The sequence below is a fragment of the Protopterus annectens genome, chromosome 16.part0 (assembly GCF_019279795.1).
Source record: "Protopterus annectens isolate FY-2018-M chromosome 16.part0, PAN1.0, whole genome shotgun sequence".
NCBI classification, from domain to species: Eukaryota; Metazoa; Chordata; order Ceratodontiformes; family Protopteridae; genus Protopterus; species Protopterus annectens.
The window spans coordinates 271,752,832-271,776,451 of NC_056750.1; the positions used below are offsets into that span (position 1 = coordinate 271,752,832).

At 37.2% G+C, this 23,620-nt stretch overlaps 1 protein-coding gene across 1 annotated transcript in view; it reads right to left on the reverse strand.

The window, feature by feature from the left end:
- Positions 1-23,620, reverse strand: part of GARNL3 (GTPase activating Rap/RanGAP domain like 3) — a 3,522,664-nt gene that overhangs the window by 336,311 nt on the left and 3,162,733 nt on the right. Inside the window, exon 24 of the mRNA XM_044057887.1 lies at positions 17,963-18,029. Coding sequence (XP_043913822.1) covers positions 17,963-18,029 — 67 coding nt within the window. The remainder of the gene's footprint in view (positions 1-17,962; positions 18,030-23,620) is intronic.

Consider the following 23,620-nt stretch of genomic DNA (forward strand, 5'->3'; position numbering starts at 1 on the left):
TGTTGTTCATAAAATTTGTAGTTTTAATTCCTAAATGATTTGCCAGAAGTCACTAAATAATAAGTTTCAGACTTCATAACCTTCATAAAAATGCATGTTAAAGTAAGAGCCGTTCTATCAACTGTCTCAATTTATACAAGAGCAATTTTAGTACTGTTTATATGTGCCCCCAATATATTTGGCCTTGTTCAGATTTACTGCATTAACAGGTTGAGAGGTACATGCAAATAAATTGCTTTATAGAATTAGGCATAGCCAACCTCTCAACTGTCCCCAATTTTTGGCTCAAAATGTTGCTCTTCCTAATAATCCCTCTGCAAAATAGCAATTTTGGAAGAAAACATGGAGGGTTTACAATTAAGAAATAACTGTAATAATCAAAGTTATAGATTACTTGAAATGCATGTAGATTCTTTTATTTTGTCAGCTGCTCAAGGTAGCAGTACTAATATTAAAGTGTCCCTTCTTTGACAGGTAGAAGCTGTATTGTGTATCTATTTTATATTTTTGCATCACATTTTTGGTCCATTTTTCATAAAATTGTGTTTTTTGGCAAATTAGTGACAAATCACTAAAGACTGAAGTTAAAAAATGACAGACATTTGAGTTTCAGATTTTATACCCTTCAGAATATTCATACTAATGCAAGACCTATTCTATTATCTTTCTAAGTTTATTAGAGCAATATTTAAAAATTGTCCTTATTGTTGTGCCTTTGTCCCACTTCTGTGTATGGCTTTGTCCAGATTTCTTGCTCTTGAGGTTGAGAGGTATGACAAATGTGTCAGGGCCATCACAGTCAGCCAGAGAGATTTCAAATTGTGACATGCTTGTTGCACCCCACTCCCCCATGTAGTGACTCTGGATGTGTCCAAGCAAGGCAAGGAGTAGTTGTATCTACCTTGGATGGGAGGACACACTGCATAAGTACTACAGTGGCTTTTCATCTGTCCTTGATTTTGCAGAATGGTCTGGTTTCTGTCATATTTTTGTACTGTTGATTTATGCTTATTACTCAGATTTATGCTTATTACTCAAAGTGCCTGTTGCTCTGTGTTTAAGTAGCAATGCTTTAATGACCATAAGGTAAGCTTGTCTGACATCGTAAGATGCAAGTAAGCTTTAATAAGCATACTGTTAAAGAATTGCCAACATTGAAAGCCTTTCTGTTGTTGCCATGCAGAGAATACTTGACTAGATAATGTATAAGCCTTGGGTATTAAAGGACAGGATTCCATTATTTTAAAAGCTCATTACACTTGTTGGAGACTTCCAGTCATCTCTACAGACTTTACCCGTAAACTAAACAGAATGCCAATCATGTGTGGTCCATAACCTGTACAGTAATCCTTTAAGCAATGTATCTTGAGCTTGTTTCTTGTTTGCTTTTCATTTTTACTTTTATCATGTTTTCCCCATGAAACAAGTTGTCAGGCAGCAGGTCTTTTGGATAAGAAACATTTTTACAAGTGGGGCATCACATAGATTTCTACTTTCAGCATGTTGCTTGGTACTTTAATAAAGCTGAATATATTATAATTAGAACTGCAGTGCAAGGAGAAGTGGTTTGAGTTGAGTGCTTCTGGTTTTTCTTATACTTAATTTTGACTGGCATTCCAGTAATGTATTTAAAAAGTAATTTATTTTTTCATGCCTCACAACCTTTTGTTTCCATCTAGATATTAAGTAAGCTGTCATGCAGCCAATGCATTGAAATATTTTTATTCTTCTACACTTATTTTTGTCTTGATTGGACTTTCATAATGATGGTTTGCCACCCAGGGCAACGTATTTAATTAAAGTTAGTTTTTTGTGGTTTTGTGCATAGCTCCTCCCCTTTATGGTTGACCACACCCCTTCCCTTTGACCCCACCCATTCAGCGTCTCCTGCAGCCCCCCTGTGATTTGAAGTCACCAGCCGCCACTGGTAGAGGGACAGGGCTTTTAACCTATCTGGGTAGGGTAGATGTTTAAGGCCCTGGATTCTCCAGATGAGGAACCTCTGTGGTCTCTCCAGCTGCTGCATGTGCTTAGTGAGAAACATGCCAAAGAGGCATTGTACTCAATTGGCCTTATAATGGTAGAATTGGCCTTATATTGGAAGAATACAAGGGCAGACCTCTCAACCGTCCTGAATTACTTGTTTTTTACCGAGTTTTGGGGTCCTAATAATGGGGTGCCATGATTCCCAAGTGGCACCCCTTCATTTCCGATTTTTTTCGTCTATTTTTTAAACTTTTTAATTTTTGCATTTTGGCGCTGACATCATCACGTGTGCGGTGACTTCAGCTCCATCAGCCTGTCGGAATTAAATTCAAGGGATGTGTGTATGTGCGCAGGAGCGCATCTGTTGAAAAATGCTGGGACTGCTGCTTCAAGGAGTTGTTTGTGCCATTGGGTCTGGGCAGAAGCAGAACACAAAGTTCATTATGGATTTGTGGAGTTCATTAATGGATTTATTTTGCCATTTCACACAGAACTACAGTGCCAGATCTGAATGACGATATCTGCTGCTGCTTTGCTTTAAGGTACCTAACCTAACTGAAACTGGTGTGTGTGCGCGCTTTGGAAATTTCCTGGCAGGAGTTAATGTATTAGTTCATTCACTTATCTGGTTAAAGAATAAGTAAAGCTAAAAGTTAAAAATCACCGGTGTATTCTGGCTGTAGTGCAGAAGTAAAATCATGCAAAATTCAACATTTTATCACGGAGCGTTAGTGGTCCCCTTTAAGACCTTTATGTGCTACAATGTTAGTATATACTTGTATGCCAGCATTGTAAAGAGCATAAATAGGAAGAAGGAAGCCTTGAATTTTATTTTGTGTTTGTATACTGTATTCAACAAAAGCAAATATTTGCGAGAATAATGTGAATATTCCCCGCCCAGTCTTTACACTTCTCAAGTGTCTCTGGTTTAGACTTTTTCTACCTTTAAAATCTGGGATTCTTCTGGCAAAGTGTGGGTTAAGGTCATTATGGAATTCTAGACTTTAAGGATACACAGTTATTCAGAAAATGCGTTAGAATACAAATCCCTTACTGTACGAACTTTCTAAGTGAACGCTGTCAGTATTTCTCACCAGGTTTGGCTTTGATATATAAAAAAAAGTCACGTGCCCAGTTCCAGCTTTCATCTGTCCAATGCTGTCTTCTACCAAGTTCCAGCTAAGAGCTCTCATGCAATGGGTGTTTCCTAATCCTAACTCTGTGTACGATACACTGCAATGTAGTTTCTGAAGAATGATGTAGAAGCATATAAGTTTTCCCGTTCCCACTCAGTCTGATTTGAGGACACACAGTTGTCACTGCAAACTGCATGACTTTTTTGGAATAAAACGTCCAGGGTTTGAAGTCCATGCCCTTGATAATCAATTACATCAACAGACTGTTTTCTATTTTATTTGTAAAGACAGGCTGACAACCCTCATACCCGTAAGACTAACTAGCTTTATTTCTGTAGCTTTGCATATGTTAACTTCGTTTCTCAGTGATGACATTCTGAAGCAGTTGAATTCTGTTTTTTCAAGATGTAATTTTATCTATCTGTATTGCAGTGATTAACAATAAATGTAGAACAGCCATGTATTGATCTAGCATTGACTTCTATGTCATATGCCTGGTAATTAATCAACATAGTGGTGCAGTGTATTTGTTTAAAAAGGTTGCAGTATGGAATAACTCCTAAGTTTTTATCATTGCCTTCTGTTTAAAATGTTTATTATAGTGTAAAACTGCCTATTATATTCTTAGTTTCTTGTTCTTTAAAATATTTTTGTTGAAAGGAAAAAAATATCTGTTATTCCATAATGTTCATAGCAAATGGAGCCTTTGTATACTTGTTTAATGTGCCTGTGTGTAAATGCCCCCACTGAATGGAGGTGGTGGCTAGAAAGGCTCAAATCCTGTACCTTGGGTACAAGGAAAAAAGAGCTTAAAGTCCCTAGCCACCACCACTTGTGAATTTATTCCTCATATTTTTGTTCTGTTCCTCATTAAATCTGTGGTGTTAAGGATTTTTGTTGCAAAGCAATGAATGATTGAATTCACTAAAGAATGATAGGCATTTGAATTTCAGACTTTTTCATTGTGAGACAGTATTCCTTTGTTTAGCAGATACTTATTCGTGTTTATGCATTGTGCTATTAAAAGTAAAAATAAAATCCAAGTAATCATTGTAGAAGTAAAGCAGTATGCACACATTAGTGTTTATGGTAAATGGGGTGAAATAGCCAGGTGATGGGACATTGGAATGGCTGCAGGGGGACTCTAGTGCCATATTTTGGTTGTCTGTTTTTCAGTTTGTATTTGAAAGTTATTGCACAATTCCACTGAAGTGGGTGGGGCTATGTAATTATGTATGCACATTTTATGTTAATCAGCGTACAGATTTGTACCTATTTTTCAAGGGCCTTGTCCAGATTTTTGATGATTCCAGGTTGAGAGGTATGTACAAGGATGTTATGACCTCTCCATCCCTGGATACCCTTACCTGTGTGGTGTGCCATGTAGAAAGCTTTCGAACCACAGAAGCAACATGGTGGTTAGAAATCAGGTTACTATCAACCTGGGTACCCAAATCCCTCACTACTGATTGTGCACGTCACATGTTGTCATGAATTCTAACCTGGAAAAGGTTGGAATAAAAGGGGGGGGGGTCCTGAGCCATTATGCTTCCTCTGAAGAACTTGTAGAAAAACTCAAGTAACGGTCCCCAATTACTTAATCCTTGATTTGCCACAAAAATGCCAGAAATCACAAAGCAAAAGGGAGGGAACCCACAACGACAAGAACACACACACACACACCTGTATCTAAGTAACGTGAACCCTCCAAATGTAGACTGCCAACAGGAGAGAGACATGTGTCTGCTGCCTCTAAACAGAATCCATGGCCTTGTGCAGACCATGTGGAAAAGAGAAAAAAACTGACAGAGACCCCAAGAACAAAGAAAGGATCAAATAGGGACAAATTAACCAGCCCTGCCAATTCTCGAACCCAGGACTCTCTGCACTATAGTCAGAGCAAAGCACCACTAGTCCAAATGAACTGCACCTCAAATGGCCAAAGCCATTACATCGCAGGTCATCTTAACTTCAGTCTGCAATGGTTTGCCACTAATCTGCGAGAAACCACACTGTATGAAATCTAGAGCAGTGTGCTTGGCAGCAATTTTTTAAAGCTGGAAACTGACGTTCTCCATAAAATAAAGTCATTTAAAAATATCCAGGACCCACCCAAGAATTGGTTTAGACAACTTAAATCCCAGGTCCTAGCTACGACTTAGTACTCTGGAAAAAAATAGCAGACTCTTTAATGAAACGGCATGTCCCCTATTCACCCCCCAACCAAAAAAACATTATTTACCTATTTCTGTATTTACTTAATTTATGGCACAGTTTAAAAGTCTATTAATTAGACTAAACATCCAGCACCTTCATAGCCACAAAAACATACCGTAACAGACAGTAGCATTACACCTGCCTTTATAACAACTGAACTTGCTAAAAGTTATCTTACATGGAGTTAACTTAAAACAGCTGGCAGGGATGTCAGTTGCAAGGAACCCTGCCCTAGCAATTAAAAAAAAATACTGCTTTAACAACAAGTTTCATCATGTGCTATTTTAGCATTTATTACACCACTGAGAGGAACGTGGGTCCCTACAGTCTGCCAGTTGCGCTATGTGCATGCACAAACAGCCCCTGCCAAATGGTCATCTTTTTACCCATAAACAATGGCAACATCATTCATCCTACCTATCAAAAACTAGTTCAGCCCTGGTAGTGGTTAACACTTCATAGACAGCCAATCAAATCCATTACAGCTTAACACATTTTGTCCCCAAGGCTCCCCTCCTTCCGCAGCACTTTTAACAAGACATCCCTGCCACTATATGCTATTATTTCTTTGCTATAAGTCTGATAGTGTAAAATCACTCAAACCTTTCTCTCTGGGCAACACTCTGCCCCAAGAACTCTTCACACCGAGCAAAACTAAGGCTGAAACTACTATACCACCAGGATAAACTAAAATATCCCCATCTATGATGTCACTTGAAAGAAACTGACACCAAATGCCCCTCATCCCTACCAGGAATGAAAACTCTAAAGCTTCACAAGATGATGTCACTGGGAAGCAAGAACTCTTGTCAAGCAATGCAAGGAATCCATTTGCAATGAAGAGCTCTGCCGACAATTCTCTCTTTTTTTAACCTAAAAATGGATGGCAAACCAATGACAATCACGAGTTCCAAACTAGGAATGCGCCAGAACCCAACCACAATCCACCACAAGGAATAAAGCGGTAACCGCAGTTTGCTAATGGTTTCCAGAAGCCACCATTTGATACGGACCAGCCAAACTCTGAACCTGTCAGTGCCATCAATCCAATAAAGCCCCAAACCAGGGAAAACAAAACCCCAAGTCAGGAACACTTAACAAACATTGTCCCCATCCACACAAAGGCCAGTGGAACTCATGAAAACTAGAAAAGTTAACAGAAAAATAGGTCTTGCTTTATCATGACTATGCCAAAGGTAGGAGGCCCGAACTCAAATATACATCCTGATTTCCAAATTGTGATCTAACATGATCACCACTTAAACACACACAACCATAAGAGGCATGAATATGGCTATACTGTAAAATGTTGTACAACTGAGCATGCTCCTTTAACCTTCTTGTCTTTCCATGAAGAAATTGCACAATTAAGCGTTAAGGCCCCACTCTAACAATTATTGCCACCACGTGCATGCGCAGTGGCAGCCATTACTTCACCTCACTTGGGACCTGGGAAAAGCAGCTAGCAGCTTCAAAGGAGCACCTGCCTTGACCAGTGATCCACCATTACACGGTCCAAAACCAGTTCACTAAGGAAGTAAAGCCCCACACCAACCCAGCACACTCTACCACTCATGAAGGCACCATCACTCAAAACTGACCACCAAATCTTCACTAGCAAACAACACAGACCCTCAGCGAAACTCAGCACAGCTGAGGCACCTAATGCTCCAGACATGTCTGCAACCACTCCTGCCTGCCATACAATGGTTCTTCCCTTTTCCTTTTATTCTACTTCAAATCTCAATGACTGTGAAGACAACTTCGTCAGCAGCCCAAACGAAAGGAAGGTGCCAGCCCACACCTCTCCAATTCATAACTGCAGCAGACTCCAGTCAACTATCAGCAGAAACCAAAAAAAATGGCACAACAACAAATTAAACAATCTTAGTAGCATCCAACCACAACCACCAGCAAAACAAATTAAACACAAAACATGCTACTACCTGAAAGACCACCCAAGCAGCAATGACTTACCCCAAGTAAATAAACTGTAAGGGTAGAGAAAACAGTAATCCACCAAGAATTCCCAAGCTCCCTTATACTGTAACAAGTCAGTATACCATAAAAAAAAAAAGAACAAAAAAAAAAAAAACACCTACAGCCAGCCACCAACCCGAGGCCTACCTCTTATCCTTGAATACCTTACAGGTTATCATGGACGTACAACTTCCCTTAGCAAGTTCACACCAAAAAATCTGACTCCTACTCCAATAACACTTGCTTAAAACCCTTTAAGCACCCTCCCTACCCTTACTTCCTTTCCTCCCAATCATCCCTCAGTCCTACTTATCCCTATCTTCCTAAATTCTACTACACTATATCTAGCCTCACTTATAGATGTTCCTGGACAGATTGGTCTGTTCCAAACCTCATTTTTAGAACTGCTACCTGTATATCTTGTTCCATATTTCTAGATAATGCTCTTGCTCTCTTTTTTTTTTCATTTTACAATTGAAAGCAAAACCTTTATCAATTAAGAAGCAAGGATAACAGCACAAGGTATAACAAAAAATAAGTCTGAGACACACAGCAAAGGTGGAAATTACAGGAGATGAGAGCTGTAAATAATCCAGATTCTGTGTACAGTCTTACATTGTTTCAGTCACAGGCGGTATAGATATGATGGAATAGAAGACTTAGTTTTATTAACTCATTTATGCACACTGGCTACAAATGTGAACTGATTTTTTGGAAATTTCTTTATTCTTTAATATGGAGAATGCATCCTTTATGGAAGATGTCTGAACATTAAATTATAGCATTGCATTTGTTTGACATTGAAAATGTTAGTATGAATAATGAATGATAATGAAAAACTGGTAGTGTTAGTATAAATATTGAGAACTCAGTGTTATCTTGGTACATATTACCAAAACTGATTTATTGTTAATGAAAATTAATAGACAAAGCAGTAAATAGTAGTAACTTTTGTCTTCTAAAACTAATTGTCCTCTACTGGTATCTGAAAATAGGGTTTTTAGACCTTCAAAGAGATACCTGTAATCTGAGTAAAGGTGAATGGGAGGCATTACATATATTAAGAAATGTATCTGATATTACTACTAAGCTATTGGATAAGGGCAGATATACTATCCAAAATGATAGAGGATTTTGAGAATGTGTGCTGTTTTGTAGGTCCATAGGTAGGTAATAAGCAATTAGTCTGCAGACCATTAGAAGCCTAGCTATAAAATCATAATCAAAAGATCCCTTCAGCCTCAAGGAGAGCAAAACAAGATAGACAGCAACACATCTGGTTCATAGGTAGATACTGTATATACTAGGCCAATGAACCTATGAACCTTTTTAAGCCTGATTATGCTTCCTGAATATATCAGACAAGTTTTGGTACCCTAACATGATTTTTAAGTGGTATTTGGTGGTGCTGCAGTAACGTTGTCGCCTCACATTAAGACGTTGTCCTGTTTGATTCTCAGCTAGAGCGTCTTCTGTGTGGAGACGTGTATATGGGCGTACCTTAGTTGAAGGTTGTGTGTCAGAGCTGGCAACTCGGCATGTAAAAATCTACTGCCAATCATTAGCAGATCGGAGTTGCGCTGTGGCGACCCCTAACTGGGAAAAGCCAAAAGACACAACAGCAACATTTGTTCAAATTGGGTGAACAGGCATTTACAGGCTGCCTCTTTCTATCTGAGACACAGTTGCTAGACCTGGAGTAAATTTCTGATTCCCATTCCATCCATTGATACAAGTTACACTTGAATTGGGATAACGAAGAACTCTGCTTCACATGGAAGGGAAGCCTGTTCCACAGAAGGGGATAGTCTCTGAGGTACATATCTGTCCCTCCAACATGTCTCAGTTATGCCCCAGATGAGGTTTAGGTCTCCAGATTGGGTAATTCTGATGCCATTTGTTTTGCGGGTATGCAGCAGGTCCATCACAGAAGGATTTGAAGATGCCTTGTAGGCCAATAGATTGTCTCTCAGCAGTCTGTAGGAGATTGAGTAGAGGGATAGGCTTTGCGGCAGTCCTCACAGGACAAATTATTTACAACTTGCATTCTTTTTGTGTGGAACATCTATGGATGTTCTACTTGCCACATATGCCTTGTCAAGTACATATCGAAGGGGGCACTGTACTCAACAACTGGTCTAATAAGGGTCAAGCACAGTGGGACAATGACCTCCTTGTAAGTTGTGCAACATAGAAATATTTCCTTACTACCACTTACACATGATGTTCAAAGGTTACTTTTTACATGATTTGCCAGCTTCCCAAAGGATACTATCATGCATTTTTTAGCATTGAGTTTTAGACACATAGCTCTGGCACCAGTTATTTGTCTGTATCAGGCCTTTTTGGAAGGTATTTTTGTCTTGCGGAGCTACTAGTCATCTAGTTTGCAGTCATCTGCAAACTTCGACAGTCAGCATAGGCGCCGGAACCATAGGGCAAGGGGGAATGAGCGCCCTCCCACTTTTACAGATGCAGGTTGACAAAAAAAAACTTCTTCACACTGGGGTGCAAGTATCTTCTTCTTTAAGGAGGACCTTGCGTGCATCTCATGAATGCACACACGCCAATGTGGATGTAAATACATTCCACACTTGCACACGTAATTTAAGCTAGCAGTTCTGTTAAGAGAGAAGGTGAATGCGTGTGTACGCGTGTGGGCATTTGATTGAGAAAGAAGGTAAATGTGTGTGTCTGAATGTAATTTAATATCATTCATTTCTGTATGAGAGAGAACGTGTGTGTGTGTGTGTGTGTGTGTATATGTGCATGTATATGTGTGTATATATATATATATATATATATATATATATATATATATATATATATATATGTATATATATATATATTAAATAAACCTTTTGACATCAAAAGTAAAAGAACATAGTGCTTAGCCACCAAATAGAACACATTGCAGTCTGAGTTTTTGAACTGTGATATTTAAATCTCTCTTATATGCAATTTTTCTATGTTGCATTTACTGTCTCATTAACACCTGATACGTCAGTGATATTGCTGTTACCATTATTAATAATGCTGAAATTATAATTTAATGTCTTTATCATGAAGATATGGAGGTTGCAAATAAATTAACTATATCGCTGCTCTTTTATTCCTTTTCTTTGTGCATCAGTTCTTCTTTGTTGCAGGTTGCTCAACTGGCATGCTTATAATTTAGTTTGGTTGTTTAATTTGTAATTTTATTACTTTTAGGCACAACATGCTTTAAGGTTCTTATCTCGCGTTAGGTTGTGTGGCTTTGTCACTTCTAAAATTATTTTCTGTAGTTTATATTTTAATGAAGGCAACTTACTTGATACTTTGCAGCTCATAATAGCAGTTTCAAACTAAGATGAATACTTGCTAGTAAGGTTATGCCTACTTACTCCTCATTTATTTCTCTTTACATTACAGTAACAGTTTATTTAATTATACATCTTTTATATGCACCAGGATTAGTTTTATAATTCATTATCTGTGTGTGTGCAAATGTAGACAGTTATTTTAGGAGGTGATGAAGGTTACAGATCAGCAGCTATTTAGAAGAAGGTTTTTGCAGATATGCCTGATAATAAAAATTAATATTTTATATATATATATATATATATATATATATATATATATATATATATATATAGAGAGAGAGAGAGAAAGACAAAAGATATAGTATAAAAAAGAGATGAAAGAGATAAAAGAGTGTTTTTTGTTGAGTGGAACTCCAGTAGCATTACAGCATAAAATGAAGTGTGGAAGCCCCAGTATTCGGTGATATGTAGATTCACAGTTGGTAAGAGGGAAATAAATATGCACATGGAAGTAGTAGCAAAATATATATAAAACAAAAAAAGTAAGAAAAAAATGACAGAACTATGCATGGTCACTGTAGAATGTCCTAGCATGAGACTGCGAGACAAGGGGCAAGGAATAGCTCTGGTTCTCCCCATGTAGTATGTATACAGATCCTTAGTCTAGCAGGTACATCATGCCATTTTTGCTGGTTGATGCAAGGTTTATGTTCAACCTCCCACTCCTCCTCCTCAGGAATCAGTCTGTCAAAAATATGATAAACAAATCAAACTCAGGATTACAGGATCATGTTCCTTATCAGCCTATAGACAAAAATATTACTGCTAGTCTGTTTCTATTGTATGTTATATATTCCTTTTATTTTTATATTATTTGTTTGTAAGAGGGTGTAGCTGCTTAAAGACATGCATCTGAATAGCACTAAGCATTCTGTACTGCAAAGTAGCACAGCAGGGGTGCAAGGACAGGTGTAACTTATTTGAAAGTAGCACAGTATCACAGCCTCTGGAGTATGTGCAGTATAGCACAGTAAGCTCTTGGGGGTGATTTTTTTCTAAGATGCACAGTACTGCAGGCTGTGTGACCATGTTCTACATAAAGAAAGAGATTGCAAGGAGGGGATACTGGAGGATACAGTATACTGTTGTGAATATGTGTTGCAGGTAGCACAAGTAACAGTACAAAAAGAAATGCTAGAGCACTGCCAGGTAGGACTATGCACACAGTCATGGATTACTCAGTCCAGGTATCTAAACAGAATGCACCCCAGGACTGTCTCTCGTGCCAGTAATGGATAGAGGCAGTTCCTAAATGCTGCATCCCTTACCTACGTAGGTCCCCTCCAATTATCTATGGTATGATCACAGTTATTCTCTCTAGGACTAATATACAATTATCAGCCATGGGATGGGAAAGACCAATCAGGAGATGTTAATTCAAGCACCAAAAGGGAAATTGGCTAAACTTAAAATGTCCTCCAAGTGAACCTATGTTGAGGGAGTAAATATTTAAAAAGAATTGCCCTTTTTAGATCAATAAGTGACCCTCTCACCCTCCACCCCCTCCAGCCTTCAAAAGCTTCCAGTACCTCTGACAGTCAGAGATTTTTTTACATTGGCCTTGACTTTAGAGAAGCATATGCCAAAAAGGACCATACCCAGCATAGAGCCCTGAGGGACTCCTCTAGTGACCAGTCCCTTTGTGGAGGTGAATTCTCCTATCCTAATTTCTTGGGCTCCATCTGTGAGCTAACTGGTTATCCAGTGTGTGACATAAGGGGTTATACCTAATTTCTCGAGTTTATCTACAATGCCTGAGTGGGGTAAGGTGTCAAATGCCTTGGCCAGGCCAAAGTAAACAGTATGCACCATTCTGCCTGGTTAGTTGTTTTGGTGACATTCATGAAGAAGTTTACTAGGCTGAATGTGTATGACCTGCCCTTGATGAAACAAAATTGGGTTGGATCCAGCGTCTGAAGGTTTCCTATGCCATTATTTATCATTTCCATGATAATTCATTTCATGGTTTTGCATATGGGACTAGGCAGACGTATGGACCTGTGGTTAACCAGGATCCATAGATGGCTTGCCTCTGTGCTGAGGGATGACATTTTCAGTGCTTCGTTCACTTGGCACAAAACCTGTTAGGAGGCTATGGTTAAATAATGATTCTAATAGCCCTGGTAGGTCATGTTTCATGCTATTCATGAGGCCTTCTAGATATTATTGGGGCTCATCAATGCAGTGTTCTTGGCCTTAGAGCACGCACCGTTCCATAATTATATTCAAAGGGATTTCCTGAGTGGTGTCGGGGGGGGGGGGGGTAAAACGGTAACTAAATTTGTTGGCCAGTAGATTTGCTATGTTTTCCAGCTCAGTGTATGTAGCTCCATTTACAGCTGGTTTGCCACACTGTTGTGTACTGCTGTTGAAGTTGCAGACATAGCTGAACAAATTATTGGGATTGTCCTGGCCTAGGAACCTAGTTTTCCTCCTTGGTAAACTTGATTAGCCTTCTGTGCTGTTTGTTGAGATTAATGAGGGCTTCCACTTCCTAATTTTTGCTGTGATTTTCTTCTTCTTTTTCTTATACAACCTATTGATGTTGGTATTCTACCAGGGTAGCATATTTTCTGAGTTTAACCTGTACTTACTCCTGAGAGCAACAGCTGTCTCTTTATGACTGACATGATTGTACAGCTTTTCAGTGAGCAATTCTGTATAGGCACAGCACTGTTCTCAGGGTTGGGAGGGGGCTTAAGTTTGACATGGTGTCACTTAATAGTAGGAAGTTTGCCCTAGAATAGTTTCTAGACATTCCAGGGTTAGCAGAGGTCCTGTGTTTTATTTTTATTTCAAAGGAGACAGTTTTATGGTTTGACCTTACAGGGAGGACATTATACTAGAGGCTGCAATGGTCTTCCATGTTTGTGAGGACCAGATCAAGGATGTTAGCTTCCTGAGAATGGTCATCTAACTATCAAGGTTCACTTTGAAGGTGGCAAGGGTGCTACTCTGTTTGATGTATGACAGGATATGAATCTATCATGTCAACAGGTCTTATCTGTTGCTGAAGGTTTAGTTCCTTTAATCAAGTACCTGAGATACAATTTGTTCTGCAAAGGAGTAGTAGGTGAAAGAGGATTACATTTTTCATGACTTGAAAGCTAGACTCAGATCTCCATGGAGGAGTCTATTAGAGACTGAGAACAGAGACAGGGCTGCCAGTCTGTCCTCATATCTAATATTTATGAGGCCACTGATCTTTTTATTTATGATTCTCTAACATCTCTCCAGCTGAATATGTTTAGACAAATGTCAAAAGATGCATTACATTCAGTAACGGGCCTGATGAGATATGAGTATATGGAAATTAAGACTTCTTTGGATCTAGCGGAGAGGCTTTGGAAATTAGATGTCAGACAGAAGGTTTTCTGTAATACTGTGGAGTGATAAAGGTCGAACAATAAGGAATTATCAATGACAGTGCCCAGATCCTTTATGACAGAGTCTGGTTGGAGGTGGCTGTCTTATATGGCATGTGAACATTTTCTTTAACAAAATGAACTATGCTACATTTTTTCACATTTATTTTGAGACCATATTTCTTGCACCAATTGTTAACATGTACACGTTCTGAATAATGAATACCCCAGGCTTACCTTACTACACTCTCTCTCTCTCTATCTCTCTTTCTCTATATGTGTGTGTGTGTGTGTGTGTGTGTGTGTGTGTGTGTGTGTATCTGTAACCGGCCATTAATGTTCATCTTGTCTTGAGTTATCTTTATACTGTGTGCTTTACATTTCTTTGTGCTACATAGCCTGTCTTGGGTCATTTTAGTTATAACATTAGAGCCAACTCCTGTAATACCAAGATTTTCCTCAAGTACTTTCTTATTACACTCAGTAATGAAGTGGGTGAAAAAATTTAATTCTGTACTCGTTGAGGTTATACTAGTACCCAAATGCCTTCCCTGTAGCCCTAATCTTTAAATTATCAGTTTGCCTTTTATACTCATCCTAGCTCTTTCCACTTCCCAATAGCACCTGATATGTTGTAAAATGCTACCCCCTTATTACCACATTTTACACAACATGCCTTCCTTAGTGTAAAATATCACCATTTTATTACCACATTTTGCACAGCATGCCTTCCTTAGGGTGCAATATCACCCTCTTATTACCATGTTTTACACAGTATGCCTTCCTTAGTATAAAATATCACCCTCTTAGTACCACGTTTTACACAGTATGCCTTCCTTAGGGAAAAATATCACCCTCTTATTACCACATTTTACACAGTATGCCTTCCTTAGTATAAAATATCGCCCTTTTATTACCACGTTTTACACAGTATGCCTTCCTTAGTGTAAAATATCACCCTGTTATTGCCACATTTTACACAGTATGCCTTCCTTAGTGCACAATATCACCCTCTTATTACCACATTTTACACACTATTCCTTCTTTAGGTAAACTATCACCCTCTTATTACCATATTTTATACAGTATGCCTTCCTTAGTGTAAAATATCATGCTCTTATTACCACGTTTTACACAGTATGCCTTCAGTAGTGTAAAATATCGCCCTCTTATTACCACGTTTTACACAGTATGTCTTCCTTAGTGTACAATATCACCCACTTATTGCCACGTTTTACACAGTATGCTTTCCTTAGTGTACAATATCACCCTGTTATTACCACGTTTTACACAGCACGCCTTCCTTAGTGTAAAATATCGCCCTCTTATTATCAAGTTTTACACAGTATGCCTTCCTTAGTGTACAATATCACCCTGTTATTGCCACGTTTTACACAGTATGCCTTCCTTAGTGTACAATATCACCCTCTTATCACCACATTTTACACAGTATGCCTTCCTTAGTGTACAATATCACCCTCTTATTACCACGTTTTACACAGTATGCCTTCCTTAGTGTACAATATCACCCTGTTATTGCCACATTTTACACAGTATGCCTTCTTTAGTGCACAGTCATTTGCTCTTTGCTTGTGGGCTTTTCTGCTCAGCAGTTCATGTGCTTGAATAAATTCCACATCTCCATGTCCTCTGTAATGTATCAGCATATCTTTAACAAATTATGTGCTTTTAGCCTCTGTCAGAGTTCTCAAATGCACATCTAATAGTATAGCATTTTGCACGCACCACACAGCGTAAAACTACGTTTGTTTATTTATTTATTTTACTTGACATTTGTTTACCAGGGAGGTCTGACTGGACTAGCAGTCCATTTTCAGTGGAGGCACAGGGAGAAATGCTCCAAGTATAGATAAACACATGACATTAATTTACAATGTAACATTAATGACAGAGAAACAGCAAAACATTGATCCAGTTAAAACAGAGCAATAGTCTTCAGTCCATTACAGTAGGTATAGGCTGGTAGATTGGAGTCCCAGTCAGAAATAAAAAGAGAAGAAAAAATCCTGAGTAAACAATTTTTTACACACATAACATAATAGTAGAGTAAGCAACTGTTTGTTACACACACAAATAATATGCATATGCAAATATGCATCACTATTAGGAGTAAGGCTACAGAGATGGGGGATAAGGAGAAAAAGAGGTGTAGTATAAGAGAGAAAAAAGTAGTTGCAAGAGTGGGGAGGAGGTTAGAGGTAAGTGACGATGAGGCTGGTCACACACAGCTGTGTCTTATTATTTAGGTCATCTACATACCAAATGCTACTAAGTCTTTATCTGTCAGAAACTGCCAGGAAACCACATCTTTTAGGGTAATTAGTTAGAGAATTGGAACTTACACCGTCAGAAATTGACATAATTTCCATCTACAAACAGGACATCCCAGAGCCTGAAAAGAGTGCAGCAGTATTATATATGTATTTTGTAAGTGAAAAGCCCTGAATATTTACAGCACATCTGAGTACTGAGATGGAAAACTAATATTTCCATAATAAAACAGAAGTTCTATTACAGCGAGACAAGGAAAATTCTGCCACGTATTTGCCATTAGTTCTTCATGAGTGGATAAGGTCCCACTGAGTCACCTGATAATTACAGGATGGACATAAAGACTTAAGCTACAGGCTGTTAATTTGATGTGTTACCCGATACCTTAGTTTAAGAAAGGTTCATTTGTGGTATCAAAAATTATTAAACAAAGAGCATTTACTGAGACTCAGATTAAATGTTACATAAAGAAAATAATGCGTACAGAGTGAAATGACTTTGTGCACACTTTTTTTTTTTTACTTTAACCTTTTGGGCATCAGCAGTGTGTCTTCTAAGACCATCCCTTTGGTGGCCATCAAACCTATTTGGGGCAATGGAGTGGATCCAAGGACAGTGACCCACATTCCTTGCACATTTAGTGAGACATGAAGATGGAAGCAGTGGGATTCGAACTCTTGTCAGTGTCATCTCAGTCACTATAATTATTTCTAGTCCTGGAAACATTCCAGAGGTGGAAAAAAATCTCAGTCTGAAATGTAGCCCTCTGATATTAAGGTGAAATTTAAGTCAACTACATCTTATTTTGTCCGCAGGAAGGAGTGTGATGAATGGAGTTCGATATTCAGAATATGCTGTATTTACTGCTGCATTTTATCTTAATACCCAAAAAAATAGTTTCACTACTATTTGTTCAACTATTTATTAATTAGTCGTTCTTTTTTATTTTAGGAATATTATATTGGTAACCTGCATGTTGACAGATCACCCGTACCTGATAGTTTGATCTTCTGAGGTCTACCTTCTAGCTGTTTCATTAGAATGACTCAACACACAGCTCAAATTCTCCCACACTGTCTCAGATGACAGCTAGGCAAGGAAGAGGCACTGAAGAGAGAGAGGGACAGTTTTCCGCCCTTCTAACACAAATGGTACTTCCTTGTGTCCCAGCTGCTGTGCACTCCTCCTTTCCCATTGGCTATACAAACAGTACAGCTTTGCTGATGTGTGGATTTTGCACATACCTCCATACTATCTTCTTTTAACAACTATACATCTATGCTTGACATTGGTGTACTAACTCCACCCTCTGTACATTAATCATCCTCATATTAATGAATCCCAGCTAAAGTTTCTATTTTAATTTACAAAAATATTTAACAGTTATTGCTCAAAACAAAGAAAAACAAACAAAAAGTAAATACATCCATTAGCACTGCTGTTCATTTGCCAACCATGATTTTATAACATATCAATTTGTAATACACATGTATTAGTATAGTTACATTATAAATGGCAGAAAATGTATACAAAACATTGCTTCTATTCATTCATTATTTACCATGAGACATAGTTTTTTTTGTTTAAATGATTATAAAGTTCTCAGTGAACGTAAACTTACAGTTATAGCACAGCAACAGACCAGCTTCTCCATCTTCATAAACATCAATAGCTGCAACAAAATTAACCTGCAATGGGGAAATGGCATTAGAGTGTAAGATAAATAACAAAACATTCAAAACAATTGTGACATAGTCTGCTAACTTTCCACTAGTTAAATTCATTAGTATACTTGCTTGGACTCTGCACCTAAATGACGTACTGTCACATGCAGGGAAAGTGAGTATCAACACAGCAGAAACCAATGTTCTTTCATGGGTACTTCCAGATGTGCGTTACATTGGTCAGGTTTTTATACATACACAGACACACGTGTGCAGCCAGCCAAATATCACACACACAAGTGCTAGATCTCGTTTTCTTTTAATGTTTGAAAAGTGCTGTATCACGGTGTAACAGCAGGTATCTATGAGTGCCTCATGAAACAGCAAACACTCATATGAATGAACCTTTAAACATCGATCAGTCTAAAATAAAAGCTCAAAAATGAACAATTATAACCATCTCTTCTTTTTGCAGGGAGGCAGCCCCCCCCAGCACCCCCATCCCCCCTCAATAATTATATATATTAACTCCATGACTGCATAACAGCTGGGTAAGGGTGATCCCATTCAAACAACTGCTGGCAGAAACTCTCTTAGGAAGAATGTTTGCGCTCAAGATTTATTTTTTACAGCATGAAAAACATTCACTCAAGTGAGCATTCACTCTTCCTAATTGTAACCATACACACACACACATACACACACATACACACATACACATACATATATATATATATATATATATATATATATATATATATATATATATATATATGGGGTTTACTATCAAAATCTCAAAAATCGAAAAAAAAAAAACCTTTCGGAACATTGAACGGCAAGGTCGAATCCCTGCATATTAATCAGGTGAAAATGTTGAATCTGATGAATGAATTCAGCAGATTCGACATTTTGCGGAATACTGAACACGATGTCCATATAGGAGGCCTGGTAAGCATCACTGGTACACTTCAAATCATGTTTTTGTAGGACCTCACACCCCCCACTAACTATATATTCCAAATCCGAGATCACACTACAGGGAGGAAAGGGATTAATATCCCAATCCGCACTGTACCATGATCTCTATTCATTACATGAAGCTCATATCAATGAATGCACAGTGGCATTCGCTGATATGAACTATTGATAATTTAACATTCAGCAACATGGGAATTGGCCATCTGTTGTACAACATTCCCATTATCATTGAAACTACGTTCAACATTTTGACTGTAAACCGGTATTATACACACACACACATATATATATATATATATATATATATATATATATATGGTTTACATTCATATGGTCGAGCGCACATTGCTCGACCATACATTTTACTGACTTTTCTCTGTGAATCCTATAACGACAAATGGTCAGAATATCATAAAAATACAGAATTCGACATTTCCGACTGCTCTACACCCTAAAACAAGAGTTAACATGGGTCAAAAAGGGATCGGGATTTTGCAATTCGCAACACTTGCAACTGCATTTTTGAGATGTTGCCGCACTCCTTTAGGCCATACTCGCTCAATCATTCACTGGATGACCATATGCATGTACACTATATATATATATATATATATATATATATATATATATATATATGTATATATATATATATATATATATATATATATATATATATATATAGGTGTACCTGATAATGATCTAAACAACATAAGATTGACAGTAAAATTATCAACAGAAAAAGATCGAAACTGAAAAATATCTAAACGGCAAAATAATGACAGCACTAAAGTTATACTAGAAAAGGATATTCACCAACAAAAACTCAGAAACTAAAAAACAAATGAACCTCAGTCAGAAAAATGGAACTTTAGTTTATTAAACCAAAAGCTAAAAACTCATGTACAAACTAAGCACTTTCGCCTGTGACATCCCAGGCTTCATCAGAGTAATGAGTTAACAAAGCCAATTTACTTAAATACAGTGCAGCTGTTATGTGATCACCATTGAAAGAAACTAAATTAAATCCAACACAAATTCCCCCATCATTAAAATAAATTAAACATTCACTATATATATAACTCATACACATTCTTATACAAATATAAACATAAAATAAAAAATGAAAATGTTTTTAATACTAACATCACTTAAAACATATACAATTCATAGTTGTTGTGCCCTCATTTTCAAAATACTTAATATGGAACAACAATTGTTAGTGCCAGCGTATTCCCTGGTGTTTAACCTTATTTGCCACACAGTTTTCTTAACCTCTAAGAGGTTTTTAAAATCACCTCCCTTCTGATCTTCTCTTACCCTGTCAATAATAAAAAACAAAAACCTCTTGAAATTATCACATTTTGTACTATGCATAAATAAATCATTTGTTGTTTTCATGTTTTTATGCCCCTGACATGTTCCGCTATTCTTTCCTTTATTTTCCGAATAGTTTTCCCAACATAAAATAATGGGCAGTTCAGGCATATGGCCACATATACTACCATTCTGGTGTTGCAATTACAGTGACTAGGGCATTGAATATTCCTACTAAACCCACTAATAGACACATAGGGGCCATTGTTAATATACTTGCAGTACCTACACATACCACACTTGCTCATTTCCAATTTATAATTTACTAAGATCTTACTTTTTGGTTTTTCAAGCATCATCTTCTAGTTACACCCCCTGCTGTATACAATCTGTGGTTTATCTCACAACAAGACTTTCAAGTCATCAGTGATAGTTAATTGCAACACATAATTTAATATATCCACCATCATAGGTATCTCTCTCTGTTATACCGTAGTACCATAGCACCTATTTTTTCATTAGTTGTTTTTTCCTTTTCATTTAGTCATTATGCTGATTTTAAGATAAGGATAAAATTAGTGCCTCATTCTTTCATCACCTCATTTCTAATCTTTAATAAGAACTTCCATAGATAACCTCTATCCTTAAACATTCCAATTAAAATTACCAGTTCTTCCCCTGAACTTTGTGTCTTCACTCACCAACCTAGACAACCTCACCATTTGCCCATTTACTACACTTCTTTTTTAGTGGTAAGGGTGACAACTATCGTAGTGCAACAAGGCATTAGAGTAGGTTGCCTTTCTAAAAATATTGGAACACAAAACACCATTTTTTATACAAAAATATGTCCAAAAACTCAATTTCACTAAGATGGTATTTATAAGTCAATTTTAAAAGCAGTGCAGTCTGGTTGAGGTAATCAATGAAATAAGTCATCTCATCTACTTGCCCATTCCATAACACTAGTATCTCATCCAGAAACCTCAAAAACAACACTATGTTGGACATAAAGGGGGAGGTAAAAAGAAATTGCTTTACATTCCACTGATACTAAATTGGCAAAAATCTGGGTACATTTAGCTCCAATGGCCACTCCAGAAGTCTGACAGAAATACTCTCCATCAAAGTATACAAAATTGTTGTCCAATACCATTGACATCAGGTCCACAATAAAATTCCTCTTACCTGCATTCAAAGTCAGAACATCCATAAGGCTGTCATAAAACATGGACAAACCTACATCATGTGGTATAATTGAAAAAATGTTAGATACATCAATACTAATAAAGGTGTAGTCCGTTTTTGTTGTCAAATCTCTTCAAATCTCCAAAGAGTGCTATGAATCACAGAGTACGTGACTTGTATGGTTCAGTACCCCTTTACAAAAAAGTAAATATATGCTGCCAATGGTTCCATTTAATATCTTCTAGCTGATACTATGGGCCTAAATGGGGGAGCATCCATATCTCTGTGGATTTTAGGAATCTCAAAGATCAAAGGAATAATAGGATGGTCCACCGTGAGGAAATCAAACTCATTTTTATCAATCACTTCCTGGCACCATGCATCATATAGCAGCCAATCAGTCTTGGCATATGTAGCATTTATTTCATTCATAGACACTCTAGTGTAAGTACTTACATCATTCAAAATGTCATAAAGTCTAGAGATGTAGTCCAATTGTGACATAATTATCACCCCCCCTATGTCCGACTTCATTATACGGTACTCATCTGTGTCTATCAACCTTTGCAAACACATCCTTTCTTCATACAATAAATTGTTGTCGTTACAAGATTTCTTTTTAAGCATTTTTCTAATTTCCCTGTCACAGTTTTGCTCAAATACAGTAATAGAGGGGTGAGATGGTGGAATAAAAATACTTTTTTTTCCTAATATCTCGTTCACCAAATTTTCTTGGCCAGAAAAATACACTTTCAAATTCAATTGTCTAGTATACAATATCAAACTAAAACCTTGGCTACATCTAGTTTAAAGTCAGGTACAAACAATTAGTTTTTTATACTACCAAAGGGTTTATGCTGTTTTCTCACTGTTGTGTGAACTCAGTGTTGATATATATAATTAACAGGGGAAAACCTGAAAAACACTGAAAAATGTGACATTATCTAATCACATATAAAAATTAAAAAATCTGACAAAACTGAACAATTTTTCCAAGCTTTTGTAGGGGGCAAGCCTGAATTTGGGTTTCTTGATTTACTGGATCTTTTCTAGACTAAGTTGCTAAATTCCACATAAACACTTTGTGAAACAGAACTAAGGGTTAACCAGACTGCAGCTTTGTTCAGCTGTTTGTCTCCTGTTTTCAACTATGCATTTAGAGACTGGCTATCTATTACACTTTCTTATGGCAGTGTAGTTTCTATATTGTCTCACATTATTATCAGTGGCAATGATCTCCTTTTATTTAATTTAAGAGTCCTTTTTCTGCACAAGTTTAATCTTACATACAGCTTCTGCACTCTGCCTAATTTTTACAATTCATTCATTTACCCTAAACAAATTCAAAACATTAGCTAATGCTACATTTGTTTTGGTCCAATATGTGTTTCTGAGTTTATCATTTTATGACAAATACAATTCTCTTTCTGAATAATGAATCCTGCAGCTCACCAAATTCATATATTTTTTTAACGTTATACCTTGACACATTTAAATATGTATCAATTATTTCTTAATGCTCTTAGTATCTTGCAAAAAGTGCATGATGGGCATATAGCAGATTTTTCCTTTGGCCATGGTATTGCCTGAGTCTGTCTTTTAAGAATGCCAAATCATTTTTTGCATGTGTTATTTATCTTTATAGTTTTATGTTCAGTTATGTGAACAATATGGCTACTTGTACATCTTTGTTTTTTTGTGATATGTTACTTTGCAACATAAAAATGATTTTGCAAATCCTTTGCAGCCACTGATTTAAATTTTCTCTCATATTCCACTGGATAACCAAAGAGATTGTTGGTTAAGTGATAAAATTGGAGTCACAATGAAGATTGCAAAGTTTTAAATGCAAAAAAATGTTGCTTTTGTCATTTCTTGCTTATATGCCCTGCTTTTTTGCCCATGTCTTAAAATGTATAAGGGTTCATTGATTACTTTGAATAAGAGCTCATTTTGTTTCACTATTCATTTTATTGTCATTTTCCTAATTTAATTAGTAATTTGTCATAGTTAATGATTTTGAATTTCAGCTGGTAGTTTAGAGACTCTGCAGCTGTTAAATTGTATCATTTCATTCATGTGACAAATGTCAGTGTCATCAGCTCCAGGGTTCTTACTGCCCCCTTTTGCAAAAG